Raw genomic sequence first — 26,505 nt, 5'->3', positions numbered from 1 at the left:
TTTTGCTTAGTGTTTTTATATTTACTGCAGTACAAATTGCCCATTTGGGACACATAATAAACATGTACTTTAACTCTCTCCCTTCAGTACCTGTCATCTCTTCACTCTCCCTATAATAAAGTATTTTCAAAATGTATTTTAAAAAAGTATAAAAAATGTATTGAGGGGTCGCATTGCTCACTAAGGTCTTGTAACAGTTTTATCTCAGGTATGGCAAAACCTTTAAGCCGACATGAAGTGCCAACAAAAGTAAAACATCTACAATTCTTTGACAAGTAGGGAACTCGTGTCTGCATTTCTAACACAGCGAGGGACTGTGTTTCTAAGATACGGTCTTTATTGTCCCCTTAGAGAAGTTTTTCATGGGCTCGCTGCAACACAAAGCATTTATCTCCAAACATACTGAACATCCTTGATATCATCCTTGCAATCATTCAAAATACACAAACAACCAGGGTAGACTACCGTAAAGTGCTCAGTGACCAACACAGCATTTAAGCTGCTGCTGTTTAACGTCTTAATGGGAGATGGGACAATTTAGTTTTCTGTAATGGTTCAGTCTGCATTGTTTAACTCTAAACAGTTGGCGTCGGTAAACAGAAGGTATTCAGAGTGAAGAATGTGAGATGGATCATTATCTCACACTCTGAGCACTTTTCATGTATAAACCACATAGAACTGTCTTCTTTCATCCCTATGATCTTCTAAAGAATATGCACAAGATGGGAAGCTTAGAGTTTTATTGAACAGGCAGGTTACTGAGCTTGAATACCTGATCAAACTTTCTAAAACTGACCAACAAAACAAAACTACAAGACTTTTCTATAGAGCCTAAGCCCTCAAACCCCTAAAAATACAGGTTCTGTTGTCAGTTTTCCAATGTGCACATTTATAAGAACAGACCTGATTAATGGGAATGTTATCAGTGATCACTGGACTGTGGTCAGTGATGTTGGATCAAACTCAGTCTCTTAATTTACACCAACACACAAACTATAAACTTTATATAAATACTTTCTACTAAATTTACATGATCAAATACAAAGTGTAGTTAATTGTCGTAATGATTGTTGTGCATTAAGCAGAGGCTGCATATTGAACACATCTGTCTGTCATTTCTAAATGCATTTATTTATGAAGAAGAGTAACCCATATGAGAGTGCACACTGAGTCATGACAGTTCATTAAATTGAAAAATATATACTAATGTATGTTTGAGGGGGTATAAATAAAAATGTCTTTCTATTGTCGTGAATGTTTTTGACAAAACATAATAGGCTTCAGTCTGATCTCAATCCATGAAATGATATCTGGTCTCTTTAAATGCGGAAATGAATATCCGTGGAAATATTGCATTTGTTATTTTTATTTAAAAAAACATATTAGACGCAATGTTAGTCTGAGAGCTTCACTGCGCTTCAGTCCCTGTTTACACAGACGGCGCACTCCTCCAGACTGTGAGTCATAGATCGTGATTCAGTCAGTTAATGTGAAGACAGCAAACAGGGTCAGATACTGTCTCAAATGGCATAAGAAGAAAGTAGTGCATTTTCAGTGACTCTGATATCAGTGTGACTGTGAACACATGTTAAATATGGGTTCTTAATGGCATGTGGAACATTTGAATGAATTTCATGAAACATTTTAAAATGTTACACAACTCTAAAGTGGGGGGAACATTTCCAGTAATAGCTGGTTTACCTAAAAAACACTGTTCTGAGTGCAGTTTGCACTTCAACCCTAACCCTTTTATCTTGTTTTATTTAGAGGCATTACATTGTTGTCCAAACAGCCTCAAAAACCTCCTCATGGAATCCATATCAGAATTTATAAAACATAGAAATATAGTTTTCACATTTTACTTTAATTGCATGTGCTAATCATAATCTAACAGTTTATCTCTCTCAAGGGAAGCTGAAAACAGCATGTCTGTTCTAACTGATATGCAATAACCCCTCAGGAACCCTTATCACATGCATTCAATTGTGTTTTTGTTCCAGCTGGGTGTGTTGGAAAACTGAGTGAGAAAAAATGTACAAGCTGGCTGTTAAAACACATGATTACACCATAGCCAATGAGTGCAGCAATATAATGATATCTCATAAGGGGAATGATGGAGGAAAGCAAACATTTGATTGAACACTGTGGTGTAAATAATGCCTGCATGTAATCTATCTTCTTCTTTCTATAATCTAATACCTCCCAGCAAGAGAAATCATAAAGTCCTGTTTGATCCAAATAAACAATATTGTCTCTACAGGCACTCTAGATGTGCCAATTTTCTCCAACAGTGACTCAAATAACTTTCTAAAATATTTCAATAATTCTTTATAGACTCATTAGTGGTTCTTCTAACCAATTGTCTTGGATTTATTTTTTCTTGTCTCTATAGACGATGTTACAACCTTTTTAACTTAGTGATCAGGCAGGATCTCGGTGCCTTATCCTCGTCTTTTCAGTCTAGTCTCCGTAATCTTCATGTGATTTTTGACCAATCCACTGATTTTAAAGCATATATTAGGACTCTGACTTGACTCTCCTACTTAAGAAAGATAACCAAACTCAGGTTTGTTGTGTCAAGAGCTGAATTGGAGAGGTTTTTATCTCTTAATGTGTAGACTACTGTATTTCTCTTTTTATCTGCCTGAATAAATCTTCTTTGATCGGCTTACAAATTATCCAAAATGCTGCTGCTAAAGGCGGTTAACATGATCCAACAGATGGTCACATATTACACCTATTTAAACTTCTCATTGACTTCCAGTTAATTTTGGAATACATTTTTAAAGTTTTGTTGCTCACTTATAGCCCTAGGTGGCTTTCCTGATTATATCATGGACCTTGTGCAGCTGCGCACCATGAGCTGGGCTGTTCGGTCCTCTAACCGGGGTCTTCTAAGTGTCCCTCAGACACATTGTAAGACTCAGGGTGATTGTGCATTAGAGTCGGCAGCACCTAAGCTTTAGAGTCTGAGGTCTCAGGACTCGGTGGATTTTTAGAAAGTAGTTAAAACCCATCTTTTCAGACATTTAGGTAGCATGGGTTATTTTACATTTTAATTTGTGTTTTTTCCCCTGTTTTTCCCCTGTGTTTTATTATTTCTTGTTATTATATTTTTGACTTATTAATTTATTGTGAAGCACTGTGTGGAGGTGTAATATAAATTAACTTTACTAATTACTAAGTCCATTTTGGTGTTCAGCTTGAATCTGTGCTTGAGGTGGGGGTGAGAATGTCTTCAGAGATTTGTAGGATTGTCAGTCAGTGAAGCAAAGCTGCTCTGAGGCTCCTTTGACCAAATACCAAACATGAAAAGCCTTGCTAAAGGGCAGCCTTGGTGGTTAATTAAAAACCTTAAGAAAAACATTCAATTCACCACTAAAGTGTACACAGCATACCTTTTGAGAAGCAAGTCAAGCATAACAGTCATATATATTCTAACAGATAAGCTTATAATCATTGTCACCAATGAATTCAAAACACTGTGGTAGCTTCAAATGAAAAACAGGACAGTCCACAATTTCTGTTTTGTTTTCCAGCTTGAGGAAAAAATCATTGAAACGTGTCTGATCATCCTGAGGGAATGAGTTGGCAGTAAGAAGACAGTAATTATGTGTGGAGAGAAGATGACGAAAATGTCTAGCTAATCAACTAGGTTTAGATGACAAGAGACAACAGTGTAACAATATCATTTGATATAAGGATGAAGGAAAATAGTCTGTGAAATGAAACATTTTTGCTCTGTTTGAAAACCCTTTTTTTTTTTTAAATATTGCCTTGACCTGTTGAGGGAGCCAGTACAGTGAATTGTATAGGATTACAGTAATGTGTTTCTTTGAATCTCAGGCCATTTATCCTATCTAAATCATATTGATGCCCAGTAGACTGTCAATGTAATGAATCAGGTGTAATCCATTCATTCAAGAATTTGACTGACGATTTTCAATATTTTTCTTATTGTCAACAAATCCCATGTGCAGAGCCAAACCAACAACTAATTTTTTCTACTTACAAGTATCGTGTGTGTATCTAAAGCCTGATATATCTTATAAAACATGTCAATAAGCCACACCATTGCACTGGGTGACATGTTACTTTGCACCAAAGACTACAGTAAAGGTAGTCTGTTTAGAAACTACTGCAAAGACTAATAAGAGTGATTATGTTTTCAGTCTCCAGAGAGTAGTCCCCTGTACAACAACCTCTTGACTTGATACTAAGTTTGAAGAGTATTTTAGAACACACAGAATAACACAAAATCAACAGGTTGTGATACGCCAGTCTGATGACAAAATTGTAAAATAAGTTTTAAACCACCAATATGCCCAATAAAGGCTTTTAATCTCTTTTCTCTTTTTTCTTTCAAAACATTTTGTTCTCATAAATCTATTTTCCCTCTCTTTGCTTCCAACCCTGAAACTATAATTTTCACAGCTTCATGCATATTTTACTCAAACACCTTAGCAGCCAAATAATGCGCTTTATCATGCACCTTCAATCAATCAATCAGTTTTTTTTCTTTAAAGGCTAGCAGGGTTACAGGATCAAAGGTCCTGCTGTCAGTCCCACCATGCATCAGGTGAGAAGCAGGGGGACACCCTGAAAAGACTGAGTGACAAGTCCATTACAAGGCCAAACCAAATCCACTCTATATAGGCAAACATGTTACTATTCACAAAGTCTACAAAGAAAGTAAATAAATAATAAAAATGTCAATCTACTGTGAGGAAAAGTTAATTATGCACTCAACGTAAAATGTATGCTTTTGAGAATTCATGGTTACACTTTATTCAAGTGATGGTTTTCCGTTGCTGACTGACAAGCTGAATCTGACACAAGGCACAACCCAGTTTACACAGCAGCGAAGCACTTCTGATCCTCCCATTCAGACTTTAAAGCACATAATGTCAAAACCGTCTGCCTGATTTTCTCCTGAATGTGCCATTTCTACATCAGAGGAGGAGGTGATACAAACTAGTTCACAGTGCTTTAAATTATAGAAGAATATTTAGCCTAACAGAGATATTTTTTCAGTTTGGAAAATCTGAAAATTTCACAGTGAATATGAAACACTTTTTTTTAAGTAGCTGCCACTCCAAAGAAGTTTAACTGCTCCACTTTTGACTAAAGAGTTTGAAAAGAAATGTTTAATAGCCGTAACAGTGACTCTAGTGATGGCCACTTTGGTCTGAACTGAAAAATCTTTTGGTGTTATTGGAAATTAAATTTTGTACAAACATTCATGTCCACAGTTTGATGAATCCTAATGATCTCCTGTCTTTTCCTGAAGCATAAGGTTGACATTTTTATTGTCGTGTGACATCTCTGGGCAGCTGTGGGACGGATTGCTATGAACTTTTGTTAATTTTTTGACAGGATTAATTATTATCACTTTGGTGATCCCCTGACTCTTCAGTTTGTCCAATGCTTTGTTTTATGACTAAATACCTGAAAAATAAATGAAAATTCCCATCAACCACACCTGTACTTTGTTTTTATTACTAATTAGCAAATAGCATGCTACACAATGAACTAAGATGGTGAACATGGTTTATTTGTACCTGCTTAATATCAGCATATTGAAGGATAGGTTCACAAGTTTGACGTCTGTCTTAAAACAACAGTCAGGTGCAAAAATGAACATTGGCACGTTTGTTTTGCTGTGATCATTCCTCCTGTTCATACTGACCATTAAGAGAACACTGCATAATGCACTTTCAATATAAGTGATGTAGAACAAAATCCACAGTCCACCTTCTGTGCAAAAACAAATTTAAAAGTTCATCTGAAGATAAAATGATCCATCAGCCATCTAAATTAGTCAAATCGATTCAATATCGTTCAAATTCACTGTCTTCTTAGTGCCAAATTAACTCCTTTTGTTTCAATCTTTCAAATGCAGCTGAGCAGGAAAACATTGTCAAGATGCAAAGAGGGATTTTTTTTTAACTAACTTTGATTAAGTCAGACAACTGAAGCCTCATATAAATACATTTTTTTAAAATATAATATACTTTATGTCATACTGACACAGAACATTTAGCTCAAAGCACACTTACACTTGTTCTATTTCTAAGAAATATCTGACTGGAGCTGCATGCTGGTACATCTCTCTCCAATTAACTGTAAAAACCTGTATGAGGTTTGCGTTTAACATGGCTGGAACATTGAATTGATTTGAGAGTCAAGAGCAGACAATGTCTTGATCATATAAGTGGCCTCACAAATGAACTCTGTGTCCTGACGAAAATTTGAGCATTGACTCACTCACTGCTGATCAGGTAAATGAACACTTTTATTCTGTGAAGATTTATATGAAAGCCAGAGTTGCTGATCCCTCAACCCTAAATAGAGAGTTAACCTTGATTGTAATTTGGTTCCCCAGTAGCTACTGCATCATGGATACTATGAAATGATATTATGGAACTTAATGGTAAATGGTGTGCACTAATATTGCAGATTTGTCCTGAAAGTAAAGCCTTGCAAAGCCCTTTAAAATGTTCCACATTCACCCAAACTCACGCACAGTGGTTTAAGAAGTACTCAGATCCGTTACTTAAACTAAAGATACCAAAACAACAATGTAAAAGTCCTGCATTAAAAAATATACTAAAGTAAAAAAGTAAAAGTACTACATAGGTTTTAGCAGCAAAATGTACTTAGTATTTGTTTGGTCCCTCTGACTGATATATTATTTCATATGACATCATTTATTATTAATACTGAAGCATCTGTGTGTGAGTCGCATGTTACTGTTGTAGCTACTGGAGGTGAAACTACTTTAGTTAAATCCAGTGTTTCCAAACCTAGGGGTCAGGCTCCTCCATAGGGTCAGCAGATAAATCTGAGGGGCCGTTAGATGATAAATGTCCAAATTTGTTTGGACTTTTTCTCTAATCTTTTATTTTTGGTGAATTATTGGATCATTGATTTGAATGAAAACATCACTATTAAATACCACCATAATATACACCATAAAATCACTATTTGGTGGAGCTTAACAACTCATAGACATCTGGAATGTGACCCCGACTACACACTGCTTTTTGTAAGATGTCAAAAGATTAAAAGGTTGGAAGTTTCATCTTTAATAATGTGTTGTATTTTAAAAGCTTGTTATACATTTTGTCAAATCTTCATCTCAGAACTAACTAACTAACTAAAGCTGTGAATTGAAAGCTCAATATTTCCCTCTGACATGTAGTGGAGCGAAGTGTTAAGTAGCATCAACTGGAAATATATTCAAACAAAGTACATGTACCTCAAAAGTACAGTACCTGAGTAAAAGCACTTAGTTACTTTCCACCACTGGATAAATCTTCCTGATAATGAGTCAAAACCCTTTTGCACAATCCACATCTCAGTCGTCTCAAATCTTACACATCACTCACACGCTGCTTCACAGTACTCATCTCATCTGCATGCCCTCCTTTATGATCGGTTTAGACTCCATGAGGAGAATCACAAAGGAATAATGGCTTTTACCTTTCAGCATGTATTGTGTTAAATACCAGATATGGTGAAGCCACAGAGTCCAGCTCTTAGTAGGTAAATGTCAAACTGCGCTTTCTTTACTTAAATACATTTCTAATGGTTTGATTGTGACGAGATGATGGTTCATTCATTCGCTTTATCTCCCCCTTCTGGACAAAAAGAAACATTGCAACATATACTGCATTTTCTAAAATAAAAATATTAACATGCTTCTTAAGAATGCAAACATATCAGTGCAGTACAGATAGTCCTATAATTGAGTATCTTTGGTCAATAATCATTCACTATGTCTGAACAACTCCCTCTCAGACTCCTTTCAAAGCAAAGTACTAACATTTAATTAAGAGGATTGGAATCTCTTGAAAGCTTCAGATCTAATTATTCTCCACCTATAAAGCTTTTATCTTTAAATGATAGAACGTTTGAAAGAGTTTGATCATAAACATACTTGGCGACAGTCACCTTTAACACAACCACATTTTCTGATCAAATGAATTATAAATATTGAAGTAGTAAATTACAAATTATGCAAGTAACCTGATTGCCACTTGATGATGGATGGTCTTGTTTATAAATGAGGAGTCACAGACTAAGTTTGAAGATGAGGAGTTGTTGGTTACTCACCATGAGTAAAAGACAGTAGTGTCAAGGAGCCAGGAGCTGATGAAATTACCTCATGCTGCTTTCTAAGGTTTCTACAGTTGAATCATACTGTCAGTAAATGTATCCACTTAACAGTGTTACTAAGGAGAGTTACTAGGAGAGACAGACATCTTCATTAACTACCTCGATTTCTCACAACTTGTATTTCTACTTACTGTATATCTCAGAAGAGTTTATGGTTTATGAAGCAACACTTCCACCTAATGTCTTTCAGTGTGAATTACATGCAGCAGACAAAGCTGTAAACACTGGGCTTCTGGTTATTGTTTCCAACAATTTTCTGATGAAGTACATAATAAATTACACATTGCTACAATCTTTTCACCAGGGGGAATCATTTCACTTTTTTGGCGATATGGTGCACTGAAATAAATAACCACAATACCACAATATAGAGCTTTAAATTTTTATAAGACTTATAAAAAAGAAAAAACATAACACAATAACCAAGGCATGTCATACATTGTGTTTTTTCTTTGTTTCTCTGAGGAGTATTTACAAACAGGCTTATGTACAGATAGCAATAACTCAGAAATGAAAAAAGCTACATATAGTCTAGCACAAACGACCAGTTAGCGTAATGATAATATATTTGTTATGTACAGTGTAACTGGCAAGGCTAGAGCAAGAAAGAACATAAGGGTTCTGCAAAAGGTTTAAATTAACTTCAAGTATCTGTCTTGAGGTTTCATGGAGGTTTTAGTCCGATGGACGCAGATTTCCAGCGACTCTCAAATGAAACCAAAAATCTGGGTCAAGCTGCAGACTGTGTAGTGTGGCTGGGAAAGGACAGGAGGAGCTCTAGCCATTGGAAAAAGACAACACAGACAGTGCAACAAACGTGGCGACACAGAACAATCACTTCTCTTGATAAATGCCCACTTTTTAAGAGACTTCTAACACCACCGACGGAAATCTCTTTTCCACATATAAAGTGATATCCAGCTTATTGGCCTATAGCACCATTTTTTACTGCTTCGAATAACAAATGTGCAACAGGCAAAAAAAAAGAGAAAAGACAACAACAGAATAACAACAAACAATTAGAAACATAAATAAACTGTTCCTCAGGGAAAAAAATGGTAGCTGCTGACATCTTTTCTGTACCTGTTTTTTGGGAAAGAGGACTCAAGTCCAACAGGTTTCAGAACAGTTCTAATGTTTCTGGGCTTTGTAGTTTGATTAAACATCTTAGGTATTCAAAAGTAAGACAGTCGACATTCTGACGCCATTTAATTGTCTCTCACACGAAACTCACAACTCCCACAGCGGAGTTTGTCAAAAAAAAAAAATCATCTTCATCGTAATGTTGTGTTTCAACATAACAGTACAGAAAAACATAATAGTAACTGCAAAAGTAGTAACTGATTCATTAACTAGTACCTTAAATGTAAATTAAGGATCTACATCTAGTGAAACCAAGGTCAGAATTGCACAGACAGCTGCATGAAAGAAGTAGCTTGTTACGACAGAGATCTGGCTATTTTTCTAGGTTAGCATTAGATAGGCTTAATCTATTTATAAAGCCACTATTAAGAAAAGTGTGGCCTAAGCACAGGCCACTTGTCCTATTAACGTCTCCAAGTGCATAAAACGCTAATGCTACTTCACAACGTTCATATAACAACACTGTAGGGCTCGTTTTCCTCCCTTGTTTACATTTCAATCTAGTGTATCCGTTTTTGGAAGGAGGAAAAAAAAAAGTCCATATACAACACGACACAGGCTGCAGCCAGTGTCGTGGTCTCTGAAGTCCCCCTAAGGCATGTCTCAAACGGCACCCGTCCAAGCACACTGCTTTTGATAAGCACTTGCACTGTAACCCTCAAACCAGGAGCACCATAAAGACTCTAGTGTAATTTTAAGACCTTAAAGTAAAGCAGCAAAAAAAGTGATTGAAATTTATGTTTCTGTGTGGCTAAAAGTAGAAAAGCCATCCGTTTTCTAATTAGAAGTCAAAAACAAATCACGCTACCCGAATGGTGGAGTGAAATTTAGGACCGTCCTCTCAAAATTAGTGCATTTCCTGGGCAGCAGGGTACCATTTGAGAATCTGCTCATTTACTAGGCTCTGCCCTCACCCCCAACCCCCTCTCCCCTCCCTCAACTGCTTCCTCTCTCAGCAGACAGTGAGGGGCAGCGGCTCGTTTTCACGCCGCTGATTTTTCTTCAACAGCTGGATGCGGTTGTGGCAGTAGAACTTGATGGCTCGCCAGTCACGGTGGTTGCTGACCAATAAGGGGCACTGCTGCAGGCAGCGCTCACAGTCAGCCTTAGCGGGGACACGAAGCTCTGTGATGTTTTGGGTCAAGTGCTCCTCGACTGCTGCACGCTCCGCCTCTGACCAGGGACGCTTCAGGACACCACGCTTTCCTGAGAGGACAAGAGAAAACAATGGAGTCAGTTTTTTCCTGCTTTTCTTTCCAAATTCACCGGCCATAGTTGCATACTGAAGCTGAACATGGACAAACTTCATTGTTCAAAAGACACTGAACTATAATCCAGCCTTAAGGACCAGGAAAACACAAATTTAAACCCTATCATACCATCTCAGTCATTTTGTCCTTTTGAATAAATATCATCTGCATCTTTTAATAATTATGAAAGTAATGTAATATAACAAATGTAAAGAAACAGTTATCTTCATTAGCAGTTAAAACCTTTTGATACCAGGTTCAAAAAGGTCTGCATGCTGTTTTTGCTATATCTTTTGCTTTGACAATACTGACTGACAATGTAAGCTGCAGTACTCAAAGCTACTTGTTTAGTTTAATCTGCCACAATTTTGATAATCGATTATATAATCTTAAAAGTAAGAATGTTAAAAACCTCAATGGCTTCAAAGGTTTTTATAGTCTTTTATGATAATAAATTGAATACCTGTTGATTTTGGATTGTTAGCTGAACAAAGAAAATATCTCAAAGACATCACCTTGCGCACTGGGATAATGTAACTGGCATGTTTCACTGTTTTCTATCATTTTAAAGCTGTAATGATTAATAGATTTAGCGAGAAATTGACTGGCACTTTAATGGATGATTAAGTAATAATTGATTGCTGCCTTGTTTCAGACTCCAGTTTGTTACAGGCTAATATTGTTTTGAACTGGTGCCTTCAAATGTACGGTGGCCCTTAAGTACAAAACACATACAAAAGCAAAAGTATAAACATAAAGGAAATTGGTTCTAAATCTAAAAATGCTACAAATTTTGAATCACATACAAAACTGGAAACACAAACATTAAGCTTAATCTTACTGACTGAGGTACCTGCAGATGTCACAGATACACTTTCTGTCATATCTCACTTGTGCTTTATTCAATCATTACGATTTTTCATTACTTTTTCAATCAATTTGTTCCTAAAGACTTCATATCATTGTTTTCTCTTTCTGTTTTAATTAGTGCTTTCTAAATATACCAATGTTCGAGAGGCCTTGGGGACCCTAGTCAAATGCACCCAATTCTGCAAATGCATTTTTAATAGATGAAATTATTTATTGAGTTCATGTTTGCCATGGATCCTAATTTAAAGTAACATGCATTATCAGAGTGTGTGTGTGTGTGTGTGTGTGTGTGTGTGTGGGGGGGGGGGAATATTGTACTTGTGATAAAAGCTGCAATTTGTATTCAACAAAAGTATACATTTTCAAGTTACACAATATACAAATTAATTTTAACTTTTCCTAAAAGTAGTAATAGTAATCTGTTTTTTTAGAAGACATAAGTTAGTTACATAACAAGTTATTGGATATGATGGTTGTTTATTAAAGTAGTTTATTCAGTCAGTAGTCCTTGCATGTTAAATACATTGGTAGGATGAGAGTTAAGAGAATAAAAAATACACGTCACTAACTCGCATTTACAGTTAATTTTAAATTGAAATCTCTACATATAAATAATGTAACTTAGCCCGATCCACATAAAGCTTTCATCTACTCTCACACTGATTCTAACTTTAATGTAAGACACTGATCATTCTCACCCTACCTTTTAAATGGTAAATTCTGAACTTGTAAATATTATTTCATATTATTTTATTTCTCTTGAATGTGTCCTTAAAAGTGTTTCCTTTCTTTTGACCAGTGAAGCATCCCTGCTGCGATAAAAACCTACTGATACACCTTGAGCTTTACCTTCAAGTCCCGACTCTCAGCCTGTCTGATGATTCAAACAGCTTGAATAGTCTATGTCGTAATGTATTTTTTTCCCCTCTTCTTGTTTTCTTGGGTTTTTTCACATTTTGACATCTTAGATAATAATTATTTTAAATTAATTTATTATTTTATTATTTATGTTATTTAGTTGTTTCATTCTTTTGTTCATTGGGGGTTTTTGCAATAGTTTTTTATTCTTTCTGGCACAATTTTCCTCGTAATTTTTTTTGAATTTTTTTTGAATTCACTTTCACTTAAAACCCCAACAAACCTGATTTGGGCTGACCTGAGCCTCTCTTGCGGTTGACAAGTGGAGGTGCGGGAGGTGGAAGGGGTGGCTGCTGGGTGTTTTTGAGCTTCTTGGGTCGTCCCACACGTCCGTTGTTCTTGCCCTTCCTGACATACAGCAGGGTGGGTGTCGGGGTCGTAACAGGAGCAGGGGCAGGCGTCTCAGGCTTCTCCTTCATCTGCTCCCCATCAGACTCTCCCTCTGAGTACGAGTCTGCAGAGTTTCCTGACATAACTGGAAAGAAGGAAGGAAAGGAAATGTTGTAGGAAGAGAGGAGGGAGGAAAGAAAAAATAACTTATTAGTCTAATGTGTCACAAGTCTATATGTTTCCATTTCAAACACTTCCCATTCACACAAAAATCCACACAAACTGGAAGGATACTGGTAATCCTTTTCCAGCCAGTAAATGAGCGGCAGCGTAAAGGGAGGGATGAAACAGCTTTACTTGGACAACAGTCACACTCATTCGTTCAGCCATTCATCCATCTCACCATCCAGCTCCAAGCAGATGTGGTTCAGGCTCATTCCTCTGAACAGCACTCCGTCTCTCTCTCCACATAGCACAACTCGGCCCACTCTGCCCATCAGGCCTGGGTCTTGGCCAATGCCGGCACAGTTCTGTGTCACATGGTACTCTCTCTCCAGGAAGTGCTCCAGCCTCTCTACGGCGTTGCCTCCTACCTGCCCGGGCTCCTCTCCCTCTCCAAGAAGCAGCAGTTGGGTCAGGATTGCTACCTGGCGCCGAACCCTGGTCTGGGTCAGGGCTCGGGGGTTACGGGTGCCGCTGGAGCGGGCCAAGCTGCGGAGGAGGTCAGTTCCTCGCAGTGGTGTGGCAGGGGAATGGTAGGGCCTGGCGAAAACATACGGGTTTGTGGGGTCGACCCCCACATCTTGCCGTGTCTGCAGGAGGAGCTCCAGGCAAGGCTCGCAGTGAGGGGGAAGAATGAGGGGTTGGATTCGTCCACGTTTACCCTGGACCCCTACTCGAGGGAGATGGGGAAGCACTAGACGCTCAAAGGGGGACAGGGAAGCCTCTAGTGGGGTGAGAGCCGGGGGGGCACCAGGTGGGACGGGTACAGGGCACTGGGGAGTGATGCGAGCTCGGTATTCGGCGATGGACAGCTTTGAGACCTCACACTCACGTCGTCGGTTGTACAGGATGAGGAGCGCCAGACTGGAGTGACAGAGAAGGCGCCAGGCCTCGGCTGACTGTAGCTGCCGAGACAGAGACAAGAAGGCCGAGTGCTGCAGCCGACGGAGGTACAGAACCAGAGAGGACAAGGACGAGAGGAGGGGCAGCATGTGGTGACGTCCCGAACTGCTGGAAGTGGAGAGAGAAAGCGAGTGAGTTAATTCATTTATTCATCTTAACAGTATTAGTTTCTGTTTTTGGGTAGTTTATTGCAATATTGTATCGTCAGTTTAATATACTAGCTATCATGCAATTTGTACGCACAATTTAGCGATCCGATCCTTTCAATTAGTAACTAATCTCTGAAATTACACAGTGTGAGCACAAGTTATCTTTTTTATTGTGCCCTTGTATTAATTCATTTCCAAGGGCTAATTATGCCAGCAAAACTGAAATTATAGGTTGCTGTGGTTAGCACAGTCAAGGAAGATGTGTTACTTGGCCAGTGCCTGTATTCTGACAAAGAGATAAAGTAGAGTACATTCATTTTAAATTATAAGTGTTAAATTGTGTATTCATGTCTTTTGTCCTTGTCCTCTCAGCGCTCTCTCTTACAGTGACGCTACATTGGGTGTTTTTCAGCTGTGCGTTGAGTCAACTTTGAAAAATAGATTTGTAAGGTAGTGTACAATCTGGCCTGACAAACATGAATATACAGTGCTTTTGGTTATGACTATGTGCAATTTTCTCTTATATTTGAAATCTTAAACATATTTTTATGGAGTTACTGTTAATTACAATCAAGAGAACATATTAAGTAGTTGAAGGGGGAAAAAATTACAGAGCAGGATAAGACGACATCAAATTACCTCAGCAGGTCCTTTTCCTTATCCTCTGTCCCACTTTCATCCTCCACTTCCATCACTCCATTCTCCTCTTCCTCCTCCTCCTCTTCCTCCTCATCCTCCTCATCTTCCTCTTCTTTTGGTGTGTCCATCTCTTTGGCCAACTTGCTGATGAAGGACTGAGGGCACACCACCTCTACTTCCTCCTCTTCTTTGGGCCTCTTTACCTCCACTACCTCCACGTCTTCGTCATCGTCCTCACCCTCTTCCTCCTCTCTCTCCTTCTTTAGCCCCCTCACTCCTCCCTTCCTAGATGAGGGCACAGCCACAGGGGGTGGGCTCCTCTTTAAGACAGACACCGGCACTGCGTTCTGTCCTCGTGGAGGAGTCAGCACAGGTGGGGTGGAGTTTCTTCCAGAGGAGGCAGGGGATTGGTTGGCCGCTGTGAGAGTAGGTGGAGACATGGAGAGGTCCTGGACACCACTCTGTGAAAGTTCTGAACTGCGGCTCTGTATCATAGCCTGTGACGACTTCGACAGCTGCTGCTGAGTTTGAGCTGCGGCAGGGTTTGTGCTCTGTGCGTGCAGGCGGGGCATCTGTGTGTAGCGCTCCACGAGGGCAGAGCACACGTCTGGCTGGTGGGCATGGTGTTTGTCTAAATGGCGGCCCAAGGAGCGGAAGTGACGTCCACAGTACTCGCAGGTTTGGCGCATGGAGTCTATGGACACTCCTCCTCTGTGGACATTAGAGTTGGCGTTGCTTGTGCTGTTTGGGCCCAACGGAGCTGGAGTTTTGAACAACGGCTTAGTTGAAGAGGAGGAGGAAGGCGAGCATGGAGGAGAGGACTGTGGCGAAGGGTGGGGTGAGGGAAGCGGACGGTTGTGATGAGGAACGCTGGCGGGGGAGACTAGTGGTGGACGCCCGGGTGGGGTCCGATGGGGGGTCTTTTTCTTTGAAGGAGTGCCGCGCCGTTTCTTGCGCCGACGTGGTGCGCGTCCTCTGGGGCTGGCGTTGTCCTCGTCCCCTGCGTCTGAGTCACTGGCATCAGAGTGGGAGATGGGGGAGGAGGAGGGGGAGAGAGACCATGAGGGGGTGACATACTCCTGATGCTGATGCTGATGCTGCTGCCGCTGCTGCTGGGTTGTCAGGGAGAGGGGCTCGTCCTCCTGGAAGAGATAGACAGTGACATGTCACCTGCTGCCCCTGTTTATTCACTGTAAACCACTGGTCTTATGACATTACAACACATAATAAAACAATTTATCCAGATCAGGGAGAAAAGGACTTAATGAGGATGATGATGTCGTTTCCAACATCAGTGATGTCCACCCACATCCAGACAGGTGGCATCCTGCAGGCACAGTAGCTCCACATCAACATTTGTTCATTTATTATGATGGTAATGTACAGTCGGTGTAATTTTGTACGGCAACATCTTTAGGAAAGGCATCCCAAAGCAGAAGTAGATAGTAGATTAAAAATATTGTATGTATTGTGATTTAAAATTAAAGACCCTCTCACAGTGGATGTTTTGTCAGTGTTGGTGGTGTCAGAACTCCGTTTTCTTGAATACTTACACAATATATGTACAACTCAATATTTGCATTTAGGTTAAGAATTAATCAAAATATGTGTGCTCATTTTTATGCTTATTAAAGATAAATATTTATAAAAGATAAATGACTAAAGTAACTAGTTGCTATTTTAGAAGACATAAGTTACAGTGAAAGGTAACCACCCTGAAACCCAAGTGTCAAATTTGGCAATTGGTGTACAATGTGTGGTAACAACAAAACTGCACATTTTAAATCGATATCTTGTCAGTGTGACTGTGTGCTTTCAGAAAACAGGTGGCGTTTGTGTTTTACCTTTTTGATACTGCTGTTATTCTCTGTGTCAGAGTTGCACTCATGTTGGGCTGGAGATACAGTACCACGGAAACCCTGCAGAACACAGAGCAATCACATTAAAACAGCTGGCCCGTTGCTCATTAATATTTGCCTTCACAATCAGCCTCAGCTGTCACTCAGAAAGCAGGACACCCCTCCGCAGTGGGTCGTTGGCACAGAGGTTGATTATAACTCCAAATCCACACTAACAAGCCAAACAGAGGACGTGAACAAAGATATGCTACACTCTTTACTTCTCGTGAGTAATAAACATGGCGTTATCAACATAAATCAATCAACCAGTGATAAAAACGGCTTTTCTTGAGGTCAAAGAAGATGTATTTTAGGCTTTCTTAGCAAATTTTAAGTCATTAAAATTTGGCTCTGAAGGAACTGTGAGCATCCGTGGTCCCACTTGAACCACTGATGTCAATTTCTCAGTTTTGTCAATTTAATTTCCCTAAATGGATCCTGGTATCATCATTTTGTGGAGTAAATTGATCCAATCTAATGAGATCCATTAAAGGAACAGATGTCATGTAATAACCATGGTTACTGTTGCTAAAGCACTATAGGTAGAGAGAAAACTGGAGCTCAGCCATCACCATGGTAACCCCATGCCTTGCTTAGCTTTATGTGTGTAGAAATAATGTGTGCATATATGTGTGTGTGTGTGTGTGTGTGTGTGTGTGTGAGTGAGTGAGTGAGTGAGTGAGAGAGAGAGAGAGAGAGAGAGAGAGAGAGAGAGAGAGAGAGAGAGAAGCTGACAACAGTGTGTGAATGCACATATGGTTGCCTATCTAAAGACATCAGAGATATGAGTGTATATCTATACTTTTGAGGACCGAGCGAACGAGGAACATTCGGTGGCATCATTTCTTTGGTGGAGTGGTTGGTTTTGGATTAGATTTTAAGTTTGGGGATTAAGGTTAAACAGATTAAAGTAAAAACTACTAAGTGGAACAAGCATGAGTGGATCCACCCAATCAAAACATGATGTCCTGTGTTCTGAGGTCTCATTTATAACCTTTGTGTACGCACAAAATGGGGCTTGAAAGAGGCTTACACCACTTCCTACAAACAAGTTGGGATTTATAAAAACAAACTTAACGGGAGACCGTGCGCACCTGTACAGAAACTCTGACCCATATGTACGAACATTTTTGGAAACAGGAGAAACTGGCAACGCAGATGGTGAATTGAAGCCAGATTGTATAATGATTCCTCTCTCACACATTTAATTTCACTTCATATCATGTTAATTATAGATCCACTTTATCATAAACAATCAAGCCAGCAGTGTTATTTGTGCTTGTGCTAGTAAGCCATAACTATTCCATAAGCACCTTTCAATTTAAAAGATATAAGCCATCTCAAATCTCATATCAAATTCCGCTCAATATTTCATCAGTGCTGTCTCACCATCACATTCCCCACCCCCGAAGCGCAGAGGAGAGAGCTGGACAGTAAGCTACTTGCTCTCGTGGTCAGTTGTAGAGCTGCATAGTGCTGCTGAAATGCCAGGATAATGCCAGGATAATGCCAGGATGATGCCAGGATGTGGCGGGATCCTGGAGAGTCTGGCTTGCTTTTCCCCAATATTACGCTTGAATATGCTGCTTCCTTTTAACTTCAACCACATTAATTAACTGACGAAATTATCATCATCAGTAGTAGACATCCAAGATTACATCAAATAGCTTCACAGTACTGCAGACTGTGCAGAGGTATTGCAGAGTGCTAATAGATTTTAAATACTACCCTCTAATACTATGCATATATCACCCAGTGCGATTTTATTTTTCATTAAGTTTTTGTGTATAAAATCGCTGCAGTGAACACAACTGTGCTGTGAGGTGCACAGAGTGTGTTGGAGACACCACAAAGGCTGCCACACACATACACACACACAGCTCATCTTAACCACCTGCACTCATATATAGATTGTGTGAATTAGAGAAACACCTGTATGCTGGATTTTGGAGTAATTATAATTGAATACAGTGTTTATGGTGTTTAAGACATTGAGTGTATGGTCTCTATACAGTAGATGCTTAACAAAAATGCTAAGTGGTGAGCTTTGGTTGGTGTCCCTGCACCTCCCCACTAGTCCATACAATGACAGTGTACAGCATCGCGCTTCTTGGCATCTATCTGCATGTCGGACCACTTTGTAAAAGTACTAATAGAGCAATATGAAGATACTCCATTACAAGTTACAAGTACTATCAGTTTGGTGTAATCAAAATATGAAAGTAAGAGTAATGGTTTGGTGTCTCTAACTGATAGTTGCCTTTAGCTGCTGTACAGTTGTATACTGCATTTACATTCACATGATCCCTGTGAACAGAGATCACATTTATTTATGCGTTTTACAACTTGTGAAATAAGTCAAACTTGTCCTGGTTGTGGCTGTTGTCTGGTTTGTCTCAGTGAGAATGTCATCCAAGCCTGATAAAGTAGGATGAATCTTTGAAAATGTTAAATAAAAATAAATATGACATATAATATGGTTTTACATGTAACCTAAGTTGAAACAGTTTTGTTGTTTTACCAAGTGTAAATGTTCATTTTGAAAAGCATCGTATTTTATGTCTGCATATGCCAGTGGGCCATCACAGTAATTCCATTGCAGGTGACACTTGTTGTTTACTGCAATTAAGTGGGAAAAAATATGTGCATATATCAGTATCAACAACAACAATCAGCCAAAATGAGTTGGAAAATATCGGCATATCAGTGCATCCTTTGAACCTACACTCTGTTTTATAAATGAGGCCACTGCTCTATTGATGCTACTGTTAGTGGAAAGTATCTTTTCCTGTTACAAATAATTTCTCCCCGAGTGCTGGACATGAATGCAAAATGGTGAGTCCAGTGGGAAGCCCTTCCTGTTTAATTCACCTAATTTTGACATTTCTTGCTAAACATCTTCTCTCCAACTAAATTACACTAAAACTGCACTGGAAGTATCAGTCAGGTTGTCTGTATTTGGCCACGCAACAAAACCATAACAACATAACAACATCACCAAATAGCTGCTTTGAGAGGATCTGGGTGTTAATGGTGAGGGCATTACTCAAATGTCTTGAGAATTATCTTAACATAAAGTGTGTGGTGTACATGTGTCTTCATGATCTTTTAAGGCACTGACCAGGTTCTCTCCCCACTCAGTCAGGCTGTAGTCCACAGTGATCTCCTCCCCTTTGGTGATGTCTCGGATGGCGATAACAACTAGTCGCACCTGGCTGCCACAGTGGACCTCTCTGATACGACAGTTAGGGGAGGGAGGGAAGGAGCTGGCTGTTGGGGCCGGAGCAGAGGCGGTTGGGGCGGCCGGAGCTGTGGACGCAGGGGTCAGAGATGGAGCCTGAGCTGAAGTCGCTGTGGCCGGGGCAGGAGCGGGGACTGGTGTTGGGGTTGGGGCAGAGGAAGCAGCTAGAGCTGGTGTTGAGGCTGAGCAGGAGCTGGTCTTGGATCCATTGGAGAATTTGTCATGAGCCTGCTCCGACAGACCACTGGAAGGTAAGAAGGGAGATGGGTTTGAAGTACAGTTAAATACTTTGATCAGAAAACTTCCCGCTGTAAGTATATTTATCTTCCAATGCTATTTTTTTTTTGGTTGGACTGGAAAGATGATAACCCAACTGTTGTTTAACAGTCAATTGAATAAATAGTACTTAAAAATAATTTATTTGCCAAAAAAGTACAGATACCAGGGTTTTATACTGTTTGTAATTGAGATGATTGTTGTAGAGATGTCAATCCTTTGGTTATTTTTACCAATTAAAACAATGTAATAATTATCCAGAAATTCACTCCCAAATTCAACAATAAAAGACAATAATCATTAATTGCACTATTTTCTAATCTAATACATCAATTTCTTTGTGAGAAAATATGCAAAGGGGTCACATGTTGTCAGATCCAGTTTTAATCCTGCATTCATTCCATAATTTGGTCATGTGTGCATCAAAAATTGTTCTAATTGGTATTTTTCAATCGTATATGAACAGTTGTAATAGAATTGTAATAATGTTTTCACATTGTATTTACATTCTTTTAGCCACAGGGTCCTGTGCTTTACTGGGTAGATCCAAAGCAGCTGAATGAGTACAAAACAAACACCTAAGAGCTCATGCCATTGCTTCAGGGCAATGATTGAGTGCAGTTATTTTTCTATTCTACCAGTTGATCAGCTACATTCTTCTGACATTTCAGCTGTAAAATAGCCTGTATATATGGCTAAAATGAAGACCAACCAAGCTGTGTGAGTCCTGAGGACAAAGATTCAGAGGAGCTGCTCCTCCAGTGAGGAGTTAAGATCAGCAACCATTCATTATTTTCTAAATCTGAGTGAAAGTACCAGCCTGCAGGGACTGTTTAGCCATTTTAGTAATGAATACAGTATTTTTTATATTATGCAAACCGCAAAAAAAAAATCTACAAACAGAAATTAATTTAACCACACAGATTTAGACTTACCAGCTGTGAGGAGCAGGCTCTGTGTTGTAGAAAGGCCCGTCCAGTGTGGGCCGTTTATTCTCTGCTGCTTCCTTACGATCACCTGAGAGCACAACAACAGTCAGGATAAAAGGATTATATGCAAGTATGCAGCACACATATATATGCGCGCACACACACACACTGAGGTCATCACCCCTTTCTCTAGAGCACATACACAGGTGCACATCGCAGCACATACATGGCCAGCACACACACACACACACAAAAGTAGGTCACACTCACTTGCACATGCTCCACACCGATCACACACACACACACACACACACACACACACACACACACACACACACACACACACACACACACACACACACACACACACACACACACACACACACACACACACACACACACACACACACACACACACACAGCTGATGGCACTATGAATATGGACTGCAGATATAACACACACAAACACACACCTGGGCTGAAGCTGTGTTCAGGCACGTTCTCCTCCTCACTGTGTGTAACAAAGACTTTCACGGGTGTCCCTTTCCTTTTCCTTCCACAGCCGCGCCTGGAGAGAACACACACACACACACACACACACACACACACAATTATCATTTAATCAATCGGTCTACTGGCCAAACTTCACATCAATCAGGTCAAGGAGTGATCAATAAGCTGATGGCAACCTAATTGATCAATACCAACTACATTTAGCCCTACCATGCAAGCACACAAAATACCCAAAAACATGACAGTGACAAATACACAGAAAATACACAATGATAACTTAAACTGCTCTTAAATGTGTAAGACTGGAGCATAAGACTCATTTTCACAACACAGCAAGTTCAAAAATTAAACTGAGCTCAGTGCAAAAGCACAATTAAATGTTCATGTAAAATAATATTAATTGAGTGACATGACGTTTCTCCAGTAATAAAGATTAAAACTGTCATGAGAATGTGAATACTGTCATCTCTGACCAACCACAGGTGATTCATGTGAGCCTTTAAATGGACAAATCTTTCTCATCCATTCCTGACCCTTAACCCTAAAAAATTAAAGAGGAAGAAAAAAATACAAATAAATCAAAGCCAAATGTAAAACAAAAACAACCAATATCTCACAATTATGGCTGGATATCAATTGAATTTATTTTATATACTGCCAATTTGAGTTTTGGTACTGATATCAAAACAAAGCAAGTGGACAAAACCTATGTTTTTTCTACAAAACCTGTTTTCACATTTAAGAAAAGAAACAAAACTTCTGTCATTCTTAAACACTGTTTGAACACAAGCAGCCATACATGAACACAATCTAAACTTGGCACAGTTATTATTTAAGTCTGAAACTTTTGGATCAAAGAGTAAGTAAGGAGTACATATCACACCAGACATTTTTAATAGTTGGTGTCATGGACCAAGAAAGACTAAAACTAAAACAAATGCCACTGACTGACTTCTAATTGCTGAATATAAACATCCCATGAAAACAAAAATCCTGCAACTTGACAGTTTTGCGACAAATCAACAAAGTGAATGGTGATTATATAAGCAGTTGTCTTATATAATAATGACCACACTGACCACAGTAAGATTCTGCGATCTAGTTAGTGTTTACACTTGAGCGCTCTGACCCCTGGATCACCACTAAGGAGTGTGCCTTTACCCCAGAGAGCTCAAACGGAGCCACCTGTGTGAGCCCAGAACGGCCGAGCGAGATTATCTTCTTCAGACTAAATGCATGCCAAAACCGCCGTGCTCTGAAGAGACAGACTGATTCTGCCTCTTGACGATTCTCCACTAGTTCTGTTACCAAAGACCTCAATATATTGTTTTCCTGTGAGTGTGTGCCTCTCTCCGTCACTCTATTTTTTACTTGCATGACATTGGAGGCTCTTAAAACTAGGCCATAGGAAGATCGTGCTTTGGATTTTGAAGTGTTCATTATTGTCTGTGTTAGTGTGTGTATGAGCGCGCGTGTGTGTGTGTGCGCATGCATACAAGAGAGCGAAAGGGAAAAACACAGAGGAGAGGAAGAAAGGGAAAGAAGGGAAAAAAAGGAATAGGACAGAAAAAACTGAAGCAGCTGAAAACAGACAGAGGGAGAAAAATAGAAAAAGGGAGCAAAAGAGAGAAAAGACAGACAGAGAGAACACAGAGAGGGAGAGAGATACTCATTCAGCAGAGATATCAACCAGACCCACTGTCTTTGTATTGATCCACTCCATTCCCATCTGGACTCGTGATACTGTGCACGCATGTCTGTGTGTGTGTGTGTGTGTGTGTGTGTGTGTGTGTGTGTGTGTGTGTGTGTGTGTGTGTGTGTGTGTGTGTGTGTGTGTGTGTGTGTGTGTGTGTGTGTGTGTTTGTGTTTAAGTGTGCAAGAGGAGTGTGTGCCTGCATGTGTGCTAACAAATGTACAGATTTTTTCCTCCTCTTGAGAAGCTCTCCTCTGCAACAACCAACCACACACAATCTTGGCTTGGAAAATTAAATCAAAAATCAAACAAGATACTTACCAAGAAATCCTAAGAAAACATTTTAAATACTCAGTAAAGCATGAAAAAGGATCTACTCATAAAATATGACAGAACTGAAGAAGCACAAAGAAGATGTAGAAAAAACTATTTCCTTTGAAATCTGAAAAACCTTTCACTTCACCTCAGAATCAGTGCAGTTTAACACACATTACTGTAACATGTACTGTATGTGCTCCACTGGATGTTGCAACACCTTCCTCAATCAGTTGAAGAGTTTCCTCCTAACCACTGCGCTGAATTGTGGTATTTAACTCATCATAACACAGAAAGAAAAAAGATAAATCACACATGACCACATAATGCACAACTGTCACGATATTACACTGATAAGATCTTCTGTGGTAACCAGCATCCCTTAGCAACACACACAGGCTGTGTCACAACACACTGCTGTGTTTCTGATGTATATCATACTCGTTTATATTGCAAATGAGCTCAGTTTACACTCAAAGGTAATATGGTTAATCTAAATATAACTAGAGTCTGACCCATACTGGATTTTTGGGGCTGAATCTGATACTGATATTAGAGCATAAAAAATCTAACAATATTCTTTATATATAAACAATTTTTTGCAAAGATCCCTCAAATGTGGTTATCAAACACTTACTTAAACAAATATATGTAAAGTAGGCGGGATATTTTACAGTCTGACGATCATCTTTATTGTCCAAGATGACATCAGTGGACTGAAACAGTAAACTTTACTGGGAATTTAATAATTTTATTAAACCCCCCAAAAAAACTATTTCTAAATTAGACATCTTTCTGCATTATCAGTTAAAAAAAGTTTTCATATCAGTGTATACCTAACAACAAACACACTGATACTGATATATCTTTGAAAGGCCAAAATCCTAATTCTCTCATTCACTTAATATCACAATTTTTCCGATGTTGATATATTAAATGTTTGCAACTTTGCATATATGATAATCACACTGATTGAACATGAAAGATCATTCTTGACCCAAATCTTAACTCAAGGTCCACCTAACAGCTTTTTCTGGAGCTTTCAACCTCACATCTAACACACAGTGCCAGTCAAAAGTCTGGACACACCTCATTCATATGAATGATAAAGTGTTGAAAGTCCAAACTTTAAGTCATGAAAACTTGACAGCTGAGCAAACTCCATCTGCTAATTACAACCATGAGATGAAGTTGAAAGCTCTAGTGGACGATTATTTTGTAAAAATCAAGAATAATTTTATTGAAACTAATGTAAACTTTACTGTCATACATGTGAGAGGAGCACCGCAGTGTTTACTTGTGAAACACCAACACAGATGTGTTAACATTATATGATCATATCATCACGATTCGATTCCTGTGACATGCCAAAAACTACTAAATTATTGAAGCTTTGCCCAGCTCAACTCAAAAACCTGTAAAAAAAACTATACAAATACAGAGTCCGACTGGTCCAACAATGCTGCTCCATTTGTTCAAGATCACATACATGCTCACAAAGACAGGCTCAACTAACAGTCCTGAGCTACTCTCGATGCTGACAGGTCACCGGCTTTTCCCAGAAAAAGCCCCGTTTTCTTCAGGGTTTATATTTTGCTGGATTATTTTGGGTCTTCTGAGTGTGCGTCTGTGTATTCAGTTCTGGTTCAGCGAGTTTCTGGGAACTTTCTTGCCAACCAACTCTGTCTCACCTCCACTCCGACAGTGAGCTGACCCCCCAATCTCTCCCTCCATTCCTGTCTCATTCTGTCTCACCCTCTCGATCGATTCTCTCATTCTTCTTTCCCTGCACATTTCTCTCCCTTCTTCACTCCAACACACACACACACAAACACACACACACACACACACACACACCCCTCCTCCAACCCACATGCATGCAAAAATACACAAACAACTCCATACTCAAGACCCACATATGCGTGAGCACACATACAGACACACACACAACTCATAGAGTCCACATGTGCACACACAAACACACACACACACAGTCACACAGTCACACACACACACACACACACACACACACACACACACACACACACACAGACACAGACACACACACACCCCTCCCCCTCTCTGGCCCACTTGCATGCACAAACACACACACCCACACACACACACAGAGGCACGCAAACAGGCGCTCACACACACTCTCTCTCACACACACACACACACACACACACCCCTCCCTCTCAGGCTTACAGGCACGCAAACTCACTAACACACACACACACACACACACACACACACACTCAAAGTACACACAAATATCCTCTCTCTAGCCAAGCTCACATGCACGCACACACACATCCCTCCCCCCTCTCTCTAAAGCTCACATGCGCACACACACACATAGGAAAGCTCACTAGAGCACATACACACACACTCTCTCGCTCTTTCTCTCTCTCTCTCTCTCTCCAGCACTCAGTTTCTCTCTCTCTCTCTCAAATAACCAAACCCACAGTCTCATGTTCCATCTCTGACACACACACTTTTTCCCTCTCTCTCTCAAACACGCACACACACACACACAAAAGCAAGCACGCACAGTCCACACATACAATCTGCACATTACGGATTCTCAGACTCATGCATACCTGCTACAGTATATTTTCTCCTCCTCTGTATCACACACACATGTTCCATTAAACACGTTACAAACAAATATTATGTGTGCTTGCGGATAGACACACACACACACACACACACGCAACCTCTTGTCACGCAACTACTGCTCACTCCACATACGTTTGGATTACACACAAACACAATCACTCACTCACACACACACACGGCACACTTGCACAAACTCACTCAATAAGCCTCACGTACACTCCGTCCTTCATGCAGAACGTTCTCTCTCTCCAACACACACACACACACACACAGAGAATCCTCAATAATAAAACAGATACATGCACACAGACACACACACACACACACACACACACACACACAGACCAACCGCCCCCCCTCACATATACCATCCCACCCACACACAGTGTGCACATACACACAAACATACTTTT

At 39.7% G+C, this 26,505-nt stretch overlaps 1 protein-coding gene across 3 annotated transcripts in view; it reads right to left on the bottom strand.

Annotated features, from left to right (window-relative positions):
• Positions 1-8,555: 8,555 nt before the first annotated feature.
• Positions 8,556-26,505, bottom strand: part of LOC133996675 (serine/arginine repetitive matrix protein 1-like) — a 21,205-nt gene continuing 3,255 nt past the window's right edge. Inside the window, exons 2-9 of one of the 3 annotated variants that reach the window (XM_062436291.1) lie at positions 21,423-21,517; positions 20,956-21,037; positions 19,625-19,988; positions 16,450-16,524; positions 14,606-15,747; positions 13,096-13,925; positions 12,586-12,837; positions 8,556-10,530 (exon numbers count right to left, since the gene is read on the bottom strand). In XM_062436291.1, coding sequence (XP_062292275.1) covers positions 10,277-10,530; positions 12,586-12,837; positions 13,096-13,925; positions 14,606-15,747; positions 16,450-16,524; positions 19,625-19,988; positions 20,956-21,037; positions 21,423-21,517 — 3,094 coding nt within the window. In that variant the 3' untranslated portion in view covers positions 8,556-10,276. The remainder of the gene's footprint in view (positions 10,531-12,585; positions 12,838-13,095; positions 13,926-14,605; positions 15,748-16,449; positions 16,525-19,624; positions 19,989-20,955; positions 21,038-21,422; positions 21,518-26,505) is intronic. The other 2 variants (XM_062436306.1, XM_062436299.1) reach the window with 2 other exon arrangements.

This window comes from Scomber scombrus, chromosome 2 (genome assembly GCF_963691925.1).
Source record: "Scomber scombrus chromosome 2, fScoSco1.1, whole genome shotgun sequence".
Taxonomy (NCBI): domain Eukaryota; kingdom Metazoa; phylum Chordata; class Actinopteri; order Scombriformes; family Scombridae; genus Scomber; species Scomber scombrus.
Note: the sequence above shows the minus strand (reverse complement) of the source record. Positions and strands in the feature narration are given on the sequence as shown.